General features: G+C 47.4%; 1 protein-coding gene across 1 annotated transcript in view; it reads right to left on the reverse strand.

Moving 5' to 3' along the window:
* Positions 1–23,144, reverse strand: part of LOC142488223 (polycystin-1-like protein 1) — a 298,659-nt gene that overhangs the window by 21,232 nt on the left and 254,283 nt on the right. The window contains exon 13 of the mRNA XM_075588596.1: positions 523–683. Coding sequence (XP_075444711.1) covers positions 523–683 — 161 coding nt within the window. The remainder of the gene's footprint in view (positions 1–522; positions 684–23,144) is intronic.

A 23,144-nucleotide genomic window follows, 5' to 3' on the forward strand; every position in this document is an offset into this window, starting at 1 on the left:
TATATATATATATACACAGCAGTGTTCGACAAACCTATACATTTGCACGCCCCGGGCGAGTGAATTTAACATCGTTGCGAGCTCCTATTGGCCCAAGCAGCACATGTGTGGTACTGGGTGGCGAGTAGATTTTTTTGTTCGGCGAGTAGATTTTTTTGTAATTCGTTGACCACTGTATGTGTATATATATATATATATATATATATATATATATATATATATATATATATATATATATATATATTCGTGCGATTAAAATACTATACTTAATAAAAAAAAATATTTTATCCATACCTACATGCATCAGGAGGCATGGAAAAGACAATATAATACAACAGTATATACACAAAGTAATATAGCCAATAAATGTGCTAAACTTATTTTGTAAGATTAGGAAAATAGAGAGTAATTCATGTGTGCACTTGTTGTCTGATATATGCATTTTACCAGATTTGGAGACCCCCAAAAAATCCTTCTTAAAGAAAATCACATGTATATTTATTTCAACACAAACATGCTCACCTTCTATACTGTTTATTTCAGTTGCATTAATCCAATATAGATTCCAAGAAAACGAGATATCATCAGTTTCGTTGCAGTCTGTACACACAGCCTGCACAGAAAATCTTTCATCCCAGTTAAAAGCAGAGCCATTACACTCAAAACAAGTTAGTTGAACTGATCTAAAATAGAGAAGAATTAAGTCATACTTTATTAGCACTAATTGTGTTATCTTTTGTTTTTGCCACAAAAAGATCTGTAACAAACTAGTTCAAAATATTGGTCTACAGAATAAATTCGAATATGACCAAGATGCACAAAAGGGTGCTAAGCTATAGGACGTCTTGACTCACATTCACATGATTGAAAATTTTGTAAGCTCTCATGAGCAGGGCGCTCATTATGTTTCGTATCTGCTTGTGCTTGTTTATCTGTATCTGTTAGAAAGCTGCTAGAAAAAGAGAAAAGTGATTCATAATAGACTGGCACTCAATTTACCTAATTAATTATATGTAAGAGTGTTTATGTTTTGTTTTTCTCTATCCGCAATTTATATATTTGTATCAATTGTTTATTAAATCATATATTTAAAGGTACATTGTGTGCCAGTCTATTGTGAATAATCACTGTACTCTTTAATGGTGTAATTGTTCTATTTCTGATTCCTTGACTGTGAACCCCTCAGCATTAATTGCTGGGTATTATGAAAGGGCATTGTGGGTTTTTGAGCAAGTTGTTGCATCCATTTTTGGGATTTTATCCGTGTCATGGGAGACCAGGACTATCACACTAGCGATCAATTTTCCAGACATACACAGAGTTGATCAAATTAATTTATTGGGGAAATAAGTTGTGACGGTAGGGGGTAGCCACTTCATAATAAAGGTGAAGCATGACTGGTTACCCCTGAAATCCGTGGGTCCCTGGCAGCTAAGTAAGCACCAGAAGCCAGGGACACTGTAATGTATATCTAAAAACTGTCCTGTTGTGGGTTTTACCTGTTCCCCTTTCCCAATAAACATGAGACTTTGGGAGTGGGAGTGTTAGGTGGGATATTTGGGTCAAAATGGGGTTATCTTGTTTGCAGGAGTTCAGGGACAAAGTTACCGGTAGTCACGTAATTCTCCCCGATGTGCAGACATGATTTGTGGGTTCGCGAGGTGAATTACACCGGGGCTACACAGTGTCCCCCAGAAATTTGTTTTTTGAGCCCCAGTATCCAAGACCCATTTCCCCCACATATATAAGGTTCCCCAAGAGATATGAGTTTATTAAAACAGTGTTTTAATGTTTTATACTGTATGTATTAATGTCTATACAGTCAGCCCAGGCATCTACATATTGTAGGTATGACCGGGATGTCTGTATAGACATCTGAGTTTAAAGGAGAGAAAGGATGTCCAGAGGTGAAAAGACCATTTGGTGAGCGGGGAGGGGCAAAGTACCAGGTCCGGAGAACAAAGAGCACCCCGCTGTGGCACCTTTTGGACTGCCTGACCTGGTGGAGCCTGCCCAGCGGTTGGCTGGGGGAAGATGCTGCTGGTAGGCGTGTTTTGCATTGGCCGATTCATATTTCCCACTCGCCTGGCTTTTCGAGCCGATTTGGCACACCCCCTCCTCTGACATCAGCAACCAGACAAGCCCCTATTCTGATTGGCTGCTGGCTAAACTTCCCCTGTTCTGATTGCTCACCAGTCTGTCCTCCATGCTAGAGATAGCTCAGCGGTGTCTATATAAGGAGACTGCTTGATCAGAGAACCAGACAATCTTTGGCTTGAGTCGGTGATGCAAAGGAAGGCTTTTCAAAGTTGCTCTGTTGCTAATAGCAGAGCAACTGGCTTCATTTTTAGAGCTAGGAAAGCCTGCCTTGCTGAGGCTAAGTCAGACGCCTGGTCCAAGTTTTCATTTTAGAAAGTAGCGGTCACGGTTGGGTAGTCTACCCGAAAAGAGGACCAGGAAGCCCGGGACTATTTCCCGATCAGGGTAAGCCTTCCGAAGCAGGCGCCCTGCACCGTTTTGAGGCTAGTTTTCGACCCCAGACCCTGAGTAAGTATGTATTCTGTCTGTATTTTGTACATTCATTGTGTGTACACAGGTTTACCCGAATAAACTACATTTTATTCCACTACCTTGTTTTGCCTAGTGAATGATCCCAGAAAGGTAAAAAGTGTGTAAAGGGCTGGTCTTCCAAGACAGAAGTATCCACAACTATTTACAGTAAACCAACACAAACACTAACAACTGGGAAACTGGGTTGCTCTATAGACTTGGGTGCCGGGACTTCCCTAAGGAGATTTCCCGTTCTTTCATCCCTGCAATGTCCTCTGGAACAGGACTCTAGGCCTGGCACCAGCACTTGAGTTCACACTGCAGCTTCTACCCAGTTACTACATCTTCTTTCCCGTTACCACATCTAGCTAGGGGTCTCGCTCCACACCTTTTTATACATCATGTCACAACATTGAAACATTCAAGGCCAGGTGCCTTTCAATATGCCCCAGCCCCTGATTGGTGGGTTTAACAGCAACATTAAAGCTGCAGTTCAAGCAATATCCTTATTATTATATCCTACATGTGTGTTTTTTTTTACTAAATCAGTTCTGTACTATGAGAAAATACTTGTAGCATTTATTTTTAAAACAATTTTTAAAGACATTTAAAATGTATTCTAATGTAGCAAGCAATTTTGTTTCTATAGAAACCTTTTACGAAGTCATATACCCTTCCTCTTCTGAGACAGGCTCTGGCTCTTGAGCCCTGCCCTTTCTCTAGAAGTGCACCAATTGTACTGTATTTAGTAACTGCCTGGTCACATGATCTTCTACACAGAACTTTGTATTGTGGATACTTTTTTGCAGCAATAACTGAATTAAATAAACCAGAGCAAAGCGATCGATTACCGGAGAATGGATCGTTCTGCAACTTAGCTAATCACTTGTCAGTGTGCAGATTGTATTGATGCACATATTGAATGGGATTTTTTTTTTTTTTAATGGCAGCTTAAACTGCAGCATTAAAAAAGCAACATAGAAAGAGTTACTTGGAAAGGTCACAGACAACTTTGCAACATTCAAGCTGAACATAACATTAGCCCCTGTTCCCTAAAGTGCTAGAACCAGGATTACAATACAGATTTATCCAAACCCTCCTATATAGGTGGAGATAGAATTATAGCCATTAATAAATTGGTAACGGCTTGGATTTTCAAGCTAAAAACATTAGCACCTCTACAGATGCAGCGGCCGTTATCCAAAGCTTTGCACAATTTGTATTACTGGGCATACCCAGGTCGTCCTGCATGATTTCTTCAAACTTTCTCACGTTAAGACGCGTGTTTACTAGTGTTTTTATTGGGTGTAGAAAACGGCATTTTAGCATGACTTAATTTTGATCTGGTTTTTAAACACCTGCAAATTGACACAGTATAGCACAGTACATACTGTCACTGTAAAGTACTGCAAATAAATCAGAATCCAGAATCCAGGTAATTAAAAAAAATCAACAGCGGTAAAACACAGGTGCGACTCGCGGCATTCATGGCAGCCTTCACGGAACAATAACCCATATATGCCACGTGGAATACAGCAGAGTTCACAAAAACGGCTCTGTGAAATGTTCGAATAAAAGCCGCTGCATCTGTAGGTCTAAATTTTGAAATAAATTTTGTGTCCTTTTTATAAATATTTATTGCCTCACCACCACCTTTTCTATCTGAAATGTATATTCCAGTTTATTTATACAAGATATTGTCCTTTTTTTGAGATATAAAGATTCCACTTGTCAAGATTTGTTAACTCACATATCTGTATCTATTGCATATGTGATCATGCCTCATGTATTGTCATTTGCCCTATCTATGTTAGAGCTAGTATAAACACCTACAGTATGAGGGTGCCATTCACAATTGGCGGTGCAGCGGGCCAGGGCTGGCAACAAATGCTGTGACCTGCTGCCGGGCCCCACGCAGTCCCGCCAGCCGCCGGAACCCCGCCAGCCACCGCCCCCCCGCAGCACCACCAGCCCGACAGTCACAGCCCCCCCGCAGCACCGCCTCCCCCCTGCGGTCACTGGCACAATGCTCACCCCCACCCCCTGCAGTCACCGGCCTGACCGGAGATCATCTCCAAGGTAAGTCTGATTTTTATATGTAGCGGGGGTGTATTTTATATATGTATTGGCGGTGTATTTTATATATGTATTGGGGGGGCTGGGGTATTTTATAGATGTATTGGGGGGGTTGGGGTATTTTTTAGATGTATTGGGGGGTTGGAGTGTATTTTTATATGTATTGGGGGGGTGAGGCTGTATTTTTATATGTATTGGGAGGATGAGGGTGTTTTTTTTATGTATTGGGGGGTTAAGTAAAAGATGCGCGCTAAAAAAAAATTTTCCGTGATAGGTGCGCTATGGGTTGGGGGGGCCTGCTCCTTTCATTTGTCCTGTACCCCATGATTTCAGTTGGTGGCCCTGATTTTGTGTGTGTGTGTGTGTGTGTGTGTGTGTGTGTGTGTGTGTGTGTGTGTGTGTGTGTGTGTGTGTGTGTGTGTGTGTGTGTGTGTGTGTGTGTGTGTGTGTGTGTGTGTGTGTGTGTGTGTGTGTGTGTGTGTGTGTGTGTGTGATTGTCAAGTGAAACACACTATATGAACAACTTTAAAATAGTAAATTCTCCCATAATTTAAAGTAAATTAAATTCAGCATACAAACAGAAATTACAACTCCTCTCCATTTCAGCCTTCCCCCTTGCTCTTGTCCCTGCCCCTCTGCCTTCCGTCACTCCCCTTGTAGCAAGAGACGTCTCCCAAACTCAAATTACAACTTTCGCTTGGGCTACAGAGACGGGAGACGTCATCCGTAGCCGGCACTATAAGCGCAGCCTAACTCCTGATCCAGAGCTACCACGAAATTTGACTCATTCACCCACCAGATTACCAGGTACAGGCCAGAACAGGCAGCCAGGAGCTTGTTCTGGCGAGATGGCGTTAGAACAAGCACCTGCTGCCCTGCATAGATTGTAAGCTCTACGGGGCAGGGACCTGTGCCTGCAAAATGTCTCTGTAAAGCGCTGCGTACAATTAGCAGCGCTATACAAGAACATGCTATTATTATTATTATTATTACTGTGGGCATTTCTGTCATACCAGCACTTCTGCCTGGTCTGAGCTCCCTTGAGGATAGTCTGCACTAATCGCATCAGATCAGCTAACGATCCCTGAGCTCCACCACATACTGGAGAACCGTTGCATCCATTGTGGTTGTCTCCTCCTCCCATAACAGGTCAAGCGGTCCAAGGACCCGGCGCCCTTATAGAAGCTCTAAGGGTGAGAAGCCTATAGACTCCTGTGGCACCTCCCTGTATGCAAACAGTAGGTGCTGCAGGTGTTCTTCCCAGTCCCCTCCCTTGGCCTCCACAAATGCACACACCATTTGTTTCAGGGTGCCATTGACCCACTCACACAGTCCGTTGGTTTGAGGATGATAGGGGGCCATGAGGAGAGGGGTCACCCCAGACACAGACTAGAGACATTGGAGCAGCTCACCCATGAACTGTGCTCCATGGTTAGTCAGGATCTCACCAAGAAAGCCTACCTTAGTAAAAACAAATTATGAGCGCCTCGGCCAGCTTCCGGCTGTCAAAGGAGGAAAGAGCCACCAACCCGGGTACCCGTTAAAATATACCTTTTTCCCGACCTAGTGGGGATCATCAGAGGCCCGATGAAGTCTACCGCCATCAACTGGAAGGGTTCCCGGATCACCAATAATGGCCTCAGGTGGGCCTTCGCCAGCATGCCTTGTCTCCCCACTCACTGGTAGGTATCAAAGGTGCGGCAGAACGCCAATGCCTTCCATGACCCCGGTCAGTAGAAATTCTGGGTCAGCCTGGCTCTCATACAGATAACCCCCATATGCCCTGCTAGTGGGGTTGCATGCGCTACGTGCAGCAACTGTGCCTGGTACTTACTAGGTAACACCAACTGATAGTTGGCTGTCCATGGTCTGTCCGGGAGCTGTCTGGGTTTTTTCCTGGTATAAGAGTCCATGGCACCACAGGATCTGCTCAGATCCAGGCTCGGAGGATGGCTCAGCAGCATGCTGCCTGATGCCCTCCAAACTCAGGTCTGTCTGTACGTCTAACTCTGCTCTGGCGCACGTCACACAGTCAAGGACATCAGTCACAGTCAAGGCGGGCTCTGCTCATTTTACCCAGGCAACCTCTTCTGGAACATCTACGACTGGAGGCTCAAAGGTCTGGGAAGTATGGGTACAGTATTGGGACTCTGAACAACAGCTGATGTTGGGTCCAAGTCACCGTGGCCAAAGCAACAGCATTGTCCTCCTCATAGCTGCATCGGAGTCAACTGAAGTCATTGCAGCATCTAATCCAGGTAGAATGCCGACATCATGGATGCCTTGGCCTGCACCCCAGTCCAGGAACACACGGGCTACTTGGAGGGATTTGCTGCGCCCCATACGCCAGGGTCACCCTTATCCCCTACCCAGGTAAAAAGTGTTCTGATCTGACCATATCAGGCCAAACCAGAGTAACAGCAGGGCCGGAATACAGCATACCGACTGTCATCCGGTCCCCAAAGGTCTCCAATTGGAGGTGCTTATGGCACCAAGCCCGACTGTGACAACTTCAGAGGCTGGTTCAGCTGGAATAAGGGGGTTTGTTGCATTGGTCGCTGCGACTGGCATTGGAAATGTAGGTGAGTGTGCTGGATCATCTTGGCTGCCTATCCAGGTGATGGCTCGGGTTGCTGGGGTACGATACCCAGCCTCTGCTCCCTGGGGCTGGAGAAGCTTGGGCAGTCGTGTTTCATGTGCCCCCTCTGCTTGCACCTGAAGCACCGCCGTTCATGAATGAACTCGATGGGTGCCGGCTGGGTGCTGGTATATGCTGTGGCAGGCCACCAAATCACCACACTGGTTTGGTCGGGATCAGGCTGTCAGGCTGGAATTGCACAGCAGCTAAAAAGGGTACCAGGGGCTGCTTCCACAGCTGCGGACATGCAGCCACGTAGACATCTGGCAGGGCAGCCACTTACCTCGCGCTGGCCGGTTTGTGGTCAGTGACCCACCTTTTTGCAAGCATTTCAGCATGAACTGCTCTTTGACCATAAAGTCATCAGGTCATAAAGGTTGTCACTTCACACCCAACGATCAATCGTTTATAGATTGGTGCTCTAGCTGGGACATGAATTCGAGGTGCATTTCCTTGGACCCTTTGTTAGGGGCTCTGAACTGGGTCCAGTAGGTTTCCGGGTTAATGGCATAATGTTCCAGGAGAACCTCCTTCACAACCGGGTTGTCCGTTGTATCCTCCCGGACAATCTCACGGTGTACCACAGCTGCTTTGCCACGCATCTGAGGGACTGGGTATTTGACCCAGTCATAAGGTAGGTCATGCATTTCAAATAGTTCTCAACGGAATGCAGATACCCATCGATGTCACACGTGTCCTCGCAGAATATGGCGACGCTGCCATATGTATCAGGGTGCCCGACTGGCCCAGGACCTCTGACTTCCAGAGGACAATTGGGACCCCAGGCCTGGCACCAGCACTGGAGTTCACACTTCAGCTTCTCCCAGTTACTCAGTGCTCCTTCCCAGTTACTACATCTTCTTCTCAGTTACCACATCTAGCTGGGGGTCTCCCTCCCCCCCTTTTTATACATTACACCACGGCACAATATTGAAACATTCAAGGCCAGGTGTCTTCAATATGCCTCAGCCCGATTGGTGGGTTTAACAGCAACATTAAAAGAGCAACCATAGAAAGAGTTACTTGGAAAGGTTACAGACAACTTTACAACATTCCAGTTGAACATAACATTAACCCATGGTCCCTGAAGTGCTTACCAGGCTTCAATACAGATATATATATATGTAGCGGTCATGTAAAATGGCTACAGTCATCTCTCCTGCTGACAGTAAGGCCTGGTAAGTTGTGGGCATGCCAGGAGTAATTATGGAGGTTTGCCCTCACACCCTGGTGAGGTGCCCTATGTATGGGTGGGAGTGGTCACAGATTCTGACTCCCTGGTTGGTGATGTCAGAGTTGTGTCAGTCCCCAGAGTGTACATAAGGCACAGCACTGTGTCCAAAAAGTAGTTCTAGTGCTAGTTCAAGTACACGTTCTAGTCTAGTGGAGTTATGTTATAGTAGCTAAAGCAGGAGTCTGTGTCCAGGGACCTGGCACAGAGCAAAGATATCCCGGCTGGGATAGGGAATCCCTATTTAAGGAGAACTATACCTTTCAAAGGGAAGTACGGTGATCAATGGAGGGCTAATTACACCCCATTGTGGAGGGCAGCATGGCCCACCGTACAATAAAGATGCTCTTAATCACAAACCCTCTCGTGTACATGTGTGGGGTGATTGTACAGAGAGGAGCACCACAGAGGAGTTCCTCACCAGGACCATCCCCAAGTGACCGAAGGGACCCTGATGAGGTGGAGGCGCTGCACTGGATCTAGGTAGGACTCAGCACACTACCTCAGCTGCCTGTCTGGATGGGTCCTCCCCATACACCATCATGCGGGAGACTCGGGAGTCCTGTAGCCAACAGGTGCACCACCAGACACTACTACACCGTAATGAGGACTGGTTAGACCACAGGGGCCAATGTGAGATTGGGTGGGTCAGGCCAAGTCAGAAATGCCGTTACATTTGGAGGCGAGCTGCTGAGATCAGACCTGTCAACAGGACAGGCTTTAGCTAGGCACACTGGGAAACAGGGAGAGTGTCTGCTGCCACTTTGTGCTGCGTTGGGACGGACCTAGGGGTGGTCAGGGGCTGACGGGATATTGTCGGTTCGCAGGGACGACCTAGGGGCCTGAAAGGAGTGAGGGGTTTGGAGCCGGGCTATAGCTGACCGAGTCACCTTGAGGTAGTGCTAGTTGGTAGGATGCCAGAAGGGATAGCCTGTTAACGTGGTCAGGAATCCTGGAGAGGGTCTGCGCTAGGCTAACCAAGACAGGTAGACGCCCCAAGTACTGCATGGAAGAGCCAGAGTACTCTAGCCCATTCCAGACACTTACCATAGGGAGCACAGACTGGGAGGAAGGAGTCACAGCAGTCACTGAGAGAGTGAGCCTAGCCTGAGGTAGTGCAACATGAGTCCAGCCTACATTAGGTACACATGTGGTGGTGCATCAGAGCAATTTTTATTGTACCGGTGTGGAGGCTGCCCCGCAGAACGGAGCCCCATGTACGATAATTGTTACGAGAACATGTCGACCCCAAGAATGGAGGATCCGCGCGGTGCGGATAGTCCAAAATGGCGGCCGGATGCTGATGGGGAAAGCACACGTGGCGTGCGTCCCACTGAAGAGCAAACGGTTGCTTAATTGTCTATTACGAGCCTGCTCTGGAGTGGAGCGAAAGCAGTGGCTGCCCCGTTTTTGTCCTGCCTAGGACACCGAGGCGCCCCCCTTGAGGAATGTGTTGTGGTGATAACCGGGGAAGAACACAGTGAGAGTGAATGTCAGTTGACTTGCAAACAAATGAACGCTACCTCATTCAGAAATCAAACTGACAGTGCTATCCAAAATGGCGGCTCCTGCTTGTCGGGGAGACCGCGTGGGACAGTCGCAGAGAATTCTGCTAGTTCAGGACTTGCAAAGAGTTGGCGGGGTTACGGCGCGAACAGGAGAGCCCCGCCCTGATGGGGGGCATGGCGCGAAAGCTGTTGCTGCGCCTTCATGGACAGTGACTCACTCAGCCCCAGTGCTGAGTCAACCGCTTAGTCTATGGGACCCTCCCCTGATTTCCACCAGGGGGAGTGACTTTCCACTATGGCCTGTGGGAATGCATCCACTGGGCGCAGGAACTGATATACAGACGGCGCCACTACTCGAAGTAGTTCCGGCCGCGGAGGTAGCGTGCAAGAAGGATGGCTACCTTGCACGAAAGGCAGCCACCAGGAGAAGGCGGGAATTGGCCGCGGGAAAAGAACCCCACCCGGATGGGGATAAGGGCGCGAAAACGCTGACCGCGCCCACCAGGACTGAGAAAGGCGCGGCCTTAATTAAGGGGCATACTATTCCCTTGTGGGACCCGCCCATAATTGCAACCCCTGGGGGCGGGTTCCAGCTATGTCAGCGGAAGGAGGAGCCGAATCAGGGAGTGGCTGATCCAGCAACTTCTATCAGTCAGTCGCGAGGAACCAATGCCCTGGAGAGACCAGTGCAGCGAGTGGCTCCCACTAGAAACATGGCCTGTTCCTCAACTGTGGGCACCATGGTGTCTACCCAGCCCTACTCGGTACCCGGCGGGCTACTGGTAGTTAGGGTGGCCAACACCGAGACAGTAGTAGGGCTCTGCTTGCAATGCGAGCTGCCCGGAGGTACGGTTAACACGGCGGCACGCTGCCCCCACTGCGGGACGCTATATCTCTGGCCGATGTCGACCTTCATACCAATCCAGAGTACAGACCCCCCGGGGGATACGGCTAAGCTGTCCGCCGAGTCCCCTGGTGCACTATGGCTTAGCCGTGCAGGTCCCGGAGAGCCGGGACTGGAGCCGATCAAGTCGGCTGGGTCAGGAACCACCGAAACGGTCGGGTCACACCTCGACCGAGCAGGAAAGAGACAATCGCCCCGATCGGTGACCCCTAAGTCGGGGAAAGGAGATTACTCCGACGAGGATCTCCGTGAGTTAGCGGAGGTGAAGGCGGGGCCCAGAAAGGAAAAAGGGAGGACGACACCACGTGGCGTGAGTAGCAGTATGGAAAGCCAGGCGTCCCCCGCAGATCGGTGAACCGAGAGACGGAGCCCTTCCGCCCCAGGATCCGGCGGCAACGGGCGAGAGACGCCTACCCCCTTGCGGAATGGTAAGGGAAGCTCGTGCACTTACCTGGACCCGGTTGCAGGTGTAGCAGAGGAGAGGCCGTGCCAGGACCGAGACGCACGTGCGGAGACGACGGCGGAACTTCCGGATGTCGTCATCGAAGAAGAGATCCCGCATGGGGGTCCCACCCAAGATGGCGGCACTTCCGGATCCGGAGAGGACGTCACATCCGGTGGATACAGCGGAGCAGTCGGAAAGGAAGCAGCAACACTTTGGCGATCGGGTGGATGTCCCCGATCACCACAAGGACCTAAGAGCTGGACGGCTGAGCCGCAGACTGAGGAGGGTGAGCCATCATCCCTGGAACAGTCCACGGATAGCCGGGAACGGGTCGTAGCCCCGTGGCGCCCCATCGCTTGCCCTTATGCCCAACCCCACGCCCTAGGTAAAACCCCTGCCCCGATCACGTGTCCCCGGGGGTCACCGCCTAGTTTGGAACTAATGGACGTACCTTTGGGGGAGGAGGAGAAACGGACTGGGGAAGACAGAACAGTTGCGCTACCAAGGGTATTTCCCGGGGTGGGGGGGAATTGGGTAAGGCAGCGGTGGGTCGGTGGTTGCCTCCTGCGACCGAGAAAACCGAAGGGAAGGCCCCGGGATCATCACGGTGGTCCCTGCCACGGTCGGCACGGACCTCGGGGGTATTTTCGTGGGGGGATGCGGAGGAAAGTGATTCAGGGGATTCACACCGCTTTAAGGAACACCGGTGGTGGGCCCCACTCTTTGAAGGTTATGTAGCATGGATGGACCGTACGCGGTTTCTCATCCGTAGGGAAGATGTGGTGGACTATTGGTGGGCCGTAGGAGAATTCACCCCAGAACAGAGAGATAGGGAGTTACAGGATAGGTGGATTAAAATAGAACACCGGGATATAGAGCCCATGGGACCCGATATTTTAAGCGATCCTGTAGACCCTGATGAACCCCTGTCATGGGTGCTGCCTGGGCAGGCAGGCAATGCAGAGCTGACCCGGATCAGCCGAGCCGAGAGGGCCATAGTGGCCAAATACAAATCTTCACACGGGTTGGAGTACCCTTATGTCCCGGAACCCCTCATGGAGGAGATAGAAGAGAACAGGGATAGGTGGCTGAGGGAAACGATTGAGATGTACCTAGTGAATAAAGGGTGTGCGATCACTGGGAGGAAGACTGAGGACCGTATAGATCACCTGATGAGGGTGTGGAGCATCGGGAGAAATATCCATAAGCACCGGGTGACCTATAGGCCCGAGAGGGGATTGCCTCGGCATTACCATGTCACTGTTCTGGATATGGGTGGTAGAGAGGTCAGGAAACCTGACCCGAGTCACTATTTTTAGGTGGTACTGAGACATTGCGCGGGCTCGTGGCTGCTGGACGGGGCGGGCTTGGCGGGATGTAACTGTTGTTATTCTGTAATAAATACTGTGTGATGATAACAATAATGTTTGTTTTGCAGTGCTTCCTGGAGGAAGGTATTCAAATTTAGGTCCCAGCGAGGTCGATGGGATTCACCAGGGGGAGAATGTAGCGGTCATGTAAAATGGCTACAGTCATCTCTCCTGCTGACAGTAAGGCCTGGTAAGTTGTGGGCATGCCAGCAGTAATTATGGAGGTTTGCCCTCACACCCTGGTGAGGTGCCCTATGTATGGGTGGGAGTGGTCACAGATTCTGACTCCCTGGTTGGTGATGTCAGAGTTGTGTCAGCCCCCAGAGTGTACATAAGGCACAGCACTGTGTCCAAAAAGTAGTTCTAGTGCTAGTTCAAGTACACGTTCTAGTCTAGTGGAGTTATGTTATAGTAGCTAAAGCAGGAGTCTGTGTCCAGGGACCTGGCACAGAGCAAAGATATCCCGGCTGGGATAGGGAATCCCTATTTAAGGAGAACTATACCTTTCAAAGGGAAGTACGGTGATCAATGGAGGGCTAATTACACCCCATTGTGGAGGGCAGCATGGCCCACCGTACAATAAAGATGCTCTTAATCACAAACCCTCTCGTGTACATGTGTGGGGTGATTGTACAGAGAGGAGCACCACAGAGGAGTTCCTCACCAGGACCATCCCCAAGTGACCGAAGGGACCCTGATGAGGTGGAGGCGCTGCACTGGATCTTGGTAGGACTCAGCACACTACCTCAGCTGCCTGTCTGGACGGGTCCTCCCCATACACCATCATGCGGGAGACTCAGGAGTCCTGTAGCCAACAGGTGCACCACCAGACACTACTACACCGTAATGGGGACTGGTTAGACCACAGGGGCCAATGTGAGTTTGGGTGGGTCAGGCCAAGTCAGAAATGCCGTTACATATATATACAAACATAATACAGATGTATTATGGACAGTGCTTGACCTTTATTATAAGCAGTCATATTTACCCCTTCCGTCACAGTCTGTACCTGGTACTGTATGTAACTCTGTTTATATAATTTATATCCCTCTGTAACCCCTGTGATGGTGAAGGGGTAACAAGGCCATCAATAAAGGTATTATGCCCGTCTGGTTACCTCTGAGCCCTATTTAAGGTTTTAGAGTGTCAGCTCTTCAACCTGTTTATTGTGCCTGCAATTAATGTAATTGTACTATATGACAATAAATGATTTATGTGTTTTACCTTTTCAGGAGTGCTAACCAGTAGAGATTCTCAAGCTATGAGTTTCAGGGGGACTTTGCGGTAAAAATGTTATCCGAATGTGTTTAAGTAGAAGGGATCCAGAGTTGCTAGCTAGCCGCTTAGGTAATGAAGCTGCTTTAATTTTATTTTTACTAATAGTGTACATGATTAGGGGCTCTCCTGAGCTGAACCGCGTTGATTTCAGCCTCGGGGGCCCCTACTTCCCGAGATACAGGCCCCGTTATGGTGTAACAGTATCCCCCTGAAGGATTTAAACATGGTGGGGATACCGGCACAAGCCTGTATCTCGGGAAGTAAGGGGTCTCTGAAGCTGAAATCAATGGAGTTCAGCTCAGGACACCCCCTTCTCCCGCATATTAGTATTAAAAGGAATATTGAAACTGCACGATCTCCTGGAAGAGCCATGCATGGAGATGCTACATCTCCATGCAGCTCTTCCAGGCTGCAGTTTCAACAATCAGCAGTTGCTGATCGCTTGGATTATATCGTGATAGCACTGAGAAAAAAAACAAGTAGTTCGATGCAGCACTTTTTTTAATCAAACTTTTTTTTTTTTAAACTTGGATTTTTTCTTAGTGAATACTGTTTATACCAGCATGTTTTATTGAGCGATAAAACAATGCAAATTCGATCGGCAATGCATTGATTTTTATCAAAGTTTAGTGAATAGGCCCCTTAGCCTTTTGCACTTTTCAGAGATACTAGAATTCAGCAAGTTTACCAAAAATTTGATTTTGGTCATTCCGCTCGGATTTGCACAGCCGGAATGAAAACGCATAAAAAAAAAAAAAGTTATTTTTAGCACGGTTTGGACATGTAAAGCGGGATTCCAGAATAGAAAAACATGCAAATTCGCTTCCAAAGTGTACTTAAGAAGCGATTTGTGACAATTCTGAGCTATTAGAATAGGCCCCATAAACCTTTATGTATGATAATGGTGTTCCACAAAAAGTTGTGTTTTTTTTGTTTTGTTTTTTTTTAAACAATACGGATCTGCTGAAATGCTGCAACATGACAGTGTTTGAGTCCATAATTTCATTGTGAAAACCTTTGTAAAATTAAAGTTTCTGTACTGGTTTGACAAATATTCCTGTTTTATGGGAGATAGGGCCTTATTCAGAAAGCCTCGATAAGGCCCTTATCGAGCACTTATCGACCAAAATGGCTATTGGTATTCAGATAGCCTCGATAAGTGCTCGATAACGGCCTGTATCGACGCAAAATTTTATCTCCGTCTGAAATTCGCTGACTGAGCAGCGATCAGGCCTTTATCGACCATTTTCGGAGGGTTGATAAACTCCCGCTATTCAGAAACCCGCGAGTCGGGTGTCGCGGCCCATCGCAGCCCATTGCAGGCCTAAAAAACGATTTTCTCCCCAAATCCAATTCCCCACAAAATTGTTGGACAATTGGTGGGGAAATGCCTCGATGAGTGCGATGGGTCGGGACTTAGAAGAAATCAGGCCCCTTTCCTGCCTCGGATTGATGCCAGGGGTCTCCGGAGCTGATAGCCATTAATAGCAGCTCCGGACCCCCCGGCATGCATCCGAGGCAGGAAACATGCATGTACAGCAACTTCATTACCTTAGCGGCTAACCGCTAAGGCAATGAAGGGGTTAAACACCCGTGCCAGGCTTACTGTAATAAACATACAGTACAATGCAATACAGTGGCTATCGGGGGTGGGTGAAGGGGGAATTTGGCCCTTAGTGGCTGTTTAGGCATTGCGGGGGGGTTGCGGGGGGAGTTAAACCCTTCATTACCTTAGCGGTTAATATCGCTAAGGTAATAAAGGGGTTAACCCAACCGCTACCCCCCCCCGCAAGGTCTAAACACCCATCCTTAGGGATAATACCCCCTTCACTCACCCGTGAGGCCTAAGCACCCACCCCAGACTGACTATACCCACCCTATACCCATTGAGTAGTATAGTGGTACATCATACCCATATAATAATAATATGGGCATGATAAGCCTCTATAGCACTCAATGAGCACCCTAATAAAAATACAGTAATACACAAGACACAGTAATAAAACCTAACTATACTCCCAAAAAACACACCACTAAATAAAATCAGTAGCCAGCTAATCCAATCAATAGAAGCAATTACAACATCAACAATGAATTAATTAAACCATTACCCAATCAAACCAATTAATCCCTAAAGCAACTCAAAATGAATAGTAACACTAACCAATGTAAACAATGAATTAATCCTACATTAATTAATGTAACCATTAAAAGACAAATAAATACATTAAAACTATCTCTGAAGTATCCATAAAACACATTAGCTAACATAATATAACTTTAAGTACAAGCGAACACCAATCGCAAACCTTTTAATACATTAACCATAAACAAACAATCACATCCACATCAATAACAAGCGAGAAATGCCCCACAAATATTGGCATAATAATGTATTAATCTGTACCCGAAAGAGGTACAGATTAATATATTATCAGTCAATGTGCCTCCCCCAAAAAATAAAAAAACACACCCAAAAAATAGACCTGTAAAAAGAGACATTTACAAACATAGAATATCTTACTTACCATTAGAAGCGGTGGCCCTCCGACTCCCGGGGTAACAGGAAGCTCACGTACCTTGAAGGCCTCCAACAGCATCCGATGCCATCATCCATCAGGATCCGACTCAGGTACCCCAAACTTCTTTTTTCTTTCTTTACTCACCGTCTTCTATCTTCATCTGTAAACATTTCTTGTTGTTCTTTATCTTCTTTCTTCATCTGTCAATCCATAAAACCCCATGTTAAATCCCAGCCGATGCTGTCTCGTCGGCTTTTTGGGCTCAAATGAGGCGTCACGGCCTTAAATATGGCTTGTGACGTCACATTTACCCTCACAATGGTTAACAGCCACCTGATTGGCTGTTAAAACCATGTGCAGACTTAATTTTTTTTTTTGCTGTGATGTCACTTAAAGGGAATGATGCCAGCCAATCAGAATGGCTGTGCTTCATTTACCTTTAACATGACGTCAGTAAATCCAAGATGGCCACTGTCACAAGGTATTTCAGCCAATCAGCGTGTGGAATTGGTTCCCACGATCTGATTGGCTGAAATAACCTTGTGACACAGCGGCCATCTTGGATTTACTGACGTCATGTTAAAGGTAAATGAAGCACAGCCATTCTGATTGGCTGGCATCATTCCCTTTAAGTGACGTCACAGCAAAAAAAAAATTAAGTCTGCACATGGTTTTAACAGCCAATCAGGTGGCTGTTAACCATTGTGAGGGTAAATGTGACGTCACAAGCCATATTTAAGGCCGTGACGCCTCATTTGAGCCCAAGAAGCCGACGAGACAGCATCGGCTGGGATTTAACATGGGGTTTTATGGATTGACAGATGAAGAAAGAAGATAAAGAACAACAAGAAATGGTTACAGATGAAGATAGAAGACGGTGAGTAAAGAAAGAAAAAAGAAGATTGGGGTACCTGAGCCGGATCCTGATGGATGATGGCATCGGATGCTGTTGGAGGCCTTCAAGGTACGTTAGCTTCCTGTTACCCCGGGAGTCGGAGGGCCACCGCTTCTAATGGTAAGTAAGATGTTCTATGTTTGTAAATGTCTCTTTTTACAGGTCTATTTTTTGGGTGTGTTTTTTGATTTTTTGGGGGAGGCACATTGACTGATAATATATTAATCTGTACCTCTTTCGGGCACAGATTAATACATTATTATGCCAATATTTGTGGGGCATTTCTCGCTTGTTATTGATGTGGATGTGATTGTTTGTTTATGGTTAATGTATTAAAAGGTTTGCGATTGGTGTTCGCTTGTACTTAAAGTTATATTATGTTAGCTAATGTGTTTTATGGATACTTCAGAGATAGTTTTAATGTATTTATTTGTCTTTTAATGGTTACATTAATTAATGTAGGATTAATTCATTGTTTACATTGGTTAGTGTTACTATTCATTTTGAGTTGCTTTAGGGATTAATTGGTTTGATTGGGTAATGGTTTAATTAATTCATTGTTGATGTTGTAATTGCTTCTATTGATTGGATTAGCTGGCTACTGATTTTATTTAGTGAAGTGTGTTTTTTGGGAGTATAGTTAGGTTTTATTACTGTGTCTTGTGTATTACTGTATTTTTATTAGGGTGCTCATTGAGTGCTATAGAGGCTTATCATGCCCATATTATTATTATATGGGTATGATGTACCACTATACTACTCAATGGGTATAGGATGGGTATAGTCATTCTGGGGTGGCTGCTTAGGCCTCACGGGTCAGGGTGGGTTAACCCCTTAATAACTATAGCGGTTAGGAACCGCTAAGGTGATTAAGGGGTTAGGGACCATTAGAATGTATTTTTTTTCAATATATGCTTTCTGGCAACGGAGGACAGAGGGACCTGCTGTTGTGGTAAGTATAACTGTATTTATTTATTTTATTTATGTATGCAACTGCAGTGTTTAATAATGGGCAAATAATATATTATCCATATCTGGATAATAGTTAATTTGCCCATTACTGTACTGTATGGATTTGGGCAGAGTTTGGCGTGTATTGATGTTTTTACATATTAATTTTAATATATATTTCTTTAATAGTGTAGAGGTGCTGGGGGTCTCCGGAGCTGAACCACGTTGGTTTTATGTCCAGGAACCCCCTGCTTCCCGAGATACAGGCACCTTTATGGGGTGCCGGTATCCCTCTGCATTGAAATGTCCCGCGTCACGTGACCGGGACATTTCCTTGCATAGAAGATACTGGCACCCCATAAAGAGGCCTGTATCTCGGGAAGCAGGGGGTCCCCGGACATAAAACCAATGTGGTTCAGCTCCGGAGACCCCCTGCACCTCTACACTATTAAAGAAATGTATATTTAAATAAACAAATTTCGGGCGACATTTCCGCTGGGAGAGGCGGCTTTCTCAGAGCAGCTCTCTCTGCAGCAGAAATGTATCGCTGGTTTTTGCCTTTTCAGAGGCTCGATGCTCTCGCTGGCTGCAACTCACCAGGTTTGGGCATTCTGCTATCACAGGTATTCGAGCCTTTCTGAATACCGTGATAGCAACGCCCAAAAAACATTCATTTTAAATTCCCTGGCGAATTTTTTTATGAATGTTCTCTGAATAAGGCCCATAGTCCGAAATACTTTCAGTGTATAAAACTCAGAGTAAGAAATGTTTTCGTAATATAAGGTTTTTTGTCTGAATATGTTTGGGATATGGCCTGACTGGTTTCCACATCTGTCACATACAGTAATTATTTTTAAAACCAGAGACAAAACATAAAACACATACAAAGCTCAGTTTTTAGCACATCCAGTGAGACTCATACACGGTACAGTGCCTAAATATATATGTATAATTATCTAATAAGTAAAATGGTCTTTTAGTTTGACATTTTTGGCCAAAATTACACATACAGTAATTACATAGATACATAGTAGATGAGGTTGAAAAAGGACGTATGTCCATCAAGTTCAACCTATGCTAAATTTAGAAAGATACTTTATCCTATATCTATACTTACTTAATGATCCAGAGGAAGGCAAACAAAAAACATCAGTGTCATATCATCCAATGATATCTCATAAGGGGAAAAATAAATTCCTTCCTGACTCCAAGAATTGGTAATCGGATTAATCCCTGGATCAACATCATTCCCATGTATACTTACTTATTTGGTATATCCCTGTATACCTTTCCTTTCTAAAAAGATGTCCAACCTTTTTTTGAACAAATCTATTGTATCTGCTATCACAGTCTCCATGGGTAATGAATTCCAGATTTTAACTGCCCTTACTGTAAAGAACCCTTTCCTTTGTTGCTGGTGAAATCTCCTTTCCTCCAACCTAAAGGGATGACCCAGAGTACTTTGTACTGCCCTTGGGATGAATAGTTCATTTGAAAGCTCATTGTACTGTCCCCAAATATATTTGTATATAGATATCATATCCCCTCATATGTCATTACAAATCTGTAATTGCAAATATTAAACGGCTTCAATTTATATCTATGTGAATAATGAGACCATAGGTACAAACTCCATAATATAATATGGAACACTTTATTGTTGCATGTGTAACAGATTTTCTGGCCTGGCCTGACCCACCCAATCTCACATTGGCCCCTGTGGCCGAACCAGTCCCCATTACATGGTTGTGCCTGGTGGTGCACCTGTTGGCAACAGGACTCCTGAGTCTCCCGCATGATGTTGTGTGGGGATTGCCAACTCAGACAGGCAGCTGAGGTAGTGTACTTGAGTCCTACCTATATCCAGTGCAGCGCCTCCACCTCATCAGGATCTCTGCATCCGCAGGAAGATGTGACTGATGAGGAACTCCTCTGTGGTGCCTTCCCCTGCTGAGTAATTCCAAACTCACACAGTGAAGTGTCTTTATTCAAGGTCATCTTTATTGCTTGATGTGGGCTAGCTGCCCCTCGCAGTGATCACTTAGCCGCACATTACGCCGTGTACTCCCTTAAAAGGTACACCCTCCCAATGGAGTAGGATCCCCTCTCCCCTCAGGGAGATCACCCCTGTGCCAGGTCCCTGGACACAGTATGGCGTATACAGCTTGAGGCTGAATGAATATAATAAGGCCACTAGTTACAGCACTAGTGGTCCTCCAGCTCCCAGGTCTCAACACAGACCTGCTCCTTACTCCAGCAACACACTAACTTTTAACAGTGCAGTGCCTTATATCTCCAGGGGGCAGGCACATCTCTGATGTCTCTAATGGTGGACTCAGAGTATGTAGCCACTCCCATCCACAAATAGGGCACCTCACCAGGGTGTGAGGGCAAACCTCCATGATTACTGCTGGCATCCCTGTAACTTACCAGGCCTTACTGCCAGCAGGAGAGATGACTGCAGTCCATTTTACAGCATGGCTACATTCTCCCCCTGGGGATCCCAACAGCCCGTCTGGGACCTAAATTTAGGTACCTTCTCTGAGAAGCACTGTAAAATGGAACACATTATTAACTTCACAGTAAGGGCATACATGATATCACATAAGCATTCCCCGTCCTGCAGGGCACTACTCCTGCAATACCTGTCCTGCTCTTCCTAGTAATAGTGACGTGGGTCGGGCTTCTTAACCTCCCGTCCCCCCATATCCAGGACTATGACGTGGTACTCCCAAGGTAGCCCATTTTCTGGTCTGTACACTACTTTATGTTTGTAAATGTTCCGCCCTATGCTCCACACTCGCATAAGATGTGCGATTTTCTCCTCTGCCTTACTCCCAGTGATTGCGCCACCCTTGTTAACCATATACAACTCTATGGTCTCGCGCAACCACCTATCCCTGTTGTCCTCAATTTCTTGCATGAGTGGCTCCGGGACATATGGGTATTCCAGGCCATGAGAATTTTTGTATTTCGTAATAATGGCCCGCTCCGCCCTACTCACACGAGTTAAATTTGCATTGCCTGCCCTTCCAGGCAACACCCATGATAGGGGCTCTTCCGGTTCTACCGGATCTGTTAACCGACTGGGACCCATGGGTTCTATATTATGGTGGCAAATCTGATACCACCGCTCCTGCATTTCCCTTTTCCGCTTCTCCGCAGTAAACTCCCCACGAGCCCATCAGTAATCAACCACATCCTCTCTCTCTAGTATGAACCTAGTACGGTCCATCCAGCCTACATAACCCTCAAATAAGGGGGCCCACCAACGGGTCTCCCTAAACTCTTCAGGGGCAGATTCTAGGGAATCTCCTTCCTCTTGTTCTCTCCAGGAGGACACCCCAGATGTTCCGGTTGATCGTGAATTGGGCCGCCCCACACGCTTGGGCCTATTCACTAACGTTATGCTTACCACGCTAGGGCACCCACTAGAAATGGACACTTCCCTTGAATAACCCCCACCCAACGACCCGTCATCCGACGTGAATCCCCACCAGTCTTTCTCCAGTCCGTTCTTCGGAGGTACCTTGGGACCCTCCGGACAGTCCCAAATTGGACGAGGACCCCCGGGAAAAGGTGGCTGGGACTGGGGCTTTAGCTAAGGCGTGGGGTTGGGCATAGGGGCGGGCTATGGGTATCAACGGGGTTCCGACCCGCTCACTCTCACCACAATATCCAGGGATACCGCTAGGGTTCTCCGCTGCTCAGGTCTCACCGCTCTCTTTCCTCGCCGCCTGCCAGCTCCTCTTGGGACCAGGCGATCGGGAAGTGCTGCCCGATCAATGATAGGTGGTTGTCTCTCCAGCCGGTCTGCCACGCCCGCCGGAAGTGATGTCATCTGCAAGGCCGGATGTTCCGCCATCTTGGGATGGGCCCCCAAGCGGGACCTCTTCCTCCACCATGACATCCGGTTGTTCCGCTTGGTTCTGCCGCCCCGCCTGGGCCTGGTAACGCCTTTCCTCCACCGAGGTCGCCGTCAGCGTCAGGTAAGAACAAGGACTGCTCTTACCGCTTCATGGTGTGGGGGTGGATCGACCCTCACCACTGGACCCGCCGGTCCCGGGAATCGAAGGACTCCGCCTCTCGACCTTCCGCAGAACAGGTGACACCCGGCTCCGCTCATCAACAGCTCCGGTAAGTGGCGCCTTTCTCCCGTTACCGCAACAGGAGGTTGATGGTTGGTGAACCACCACACTGGACGACACCAGGGGTTCCTCGTCCGAGGAATCCACTTTCACCAGGCTTGAGGTCACCGTTCGGGGTGACCGTCTCTTAGTCTCTCGGCCGATACACTGACCGCTAGCTTCTCTCTCCGCGGGCTCGGTTTTGGCAACCGGCCCCGATCCCCATTCTCCGGAATCCGCACCTTCCCTCCACAGTGCACCGGGAAGCTCGGCTGACAGCGTAGCCGTATCTCTCACCGCTTCGACGGTCTGGTAGGGCACGAAGGTAGGCATGGGCCACATGTATTGGAGACCACAGTGCGGGCAGCTTGCTGCTGTACACATGGTACCACCGGGCAGTCTGCACTGCAGACAGAGGCACGCCACAGTCTTGGTGCCCGCCACCCGCATCACCAGGAAGCCTCCTGGTGCCGAATAGGGTTGGGTGGAGACCATTGTATTTTCTTCTGGCTTGCTGGCCATAGTCACGATAGAAGGCACTCGCTGTAACGGTCTGTTCAGCGTACTGGCTCCTCGTGACTGACGAGCAGGGGTTGGATTGCCAACCACTCCCTTGACTAGCTCCACCCTCATCTGGCAAAGCTGGAAA

This window comes from Ascaphus truei, chromosome 2 (genome assembly GCF_040206685.1).
Source record: "Ascaphus truei isolate aAscTru1 chromosome 2, aAscTru1.hap1, whole genome shotgun sequence".
Classification (NCBI taxonomy): Eukaryota; Metazoa; Chordata; class Amphibia; order Anura; family Ascaphidae; genus Ascaphus; species Ascaphus truei.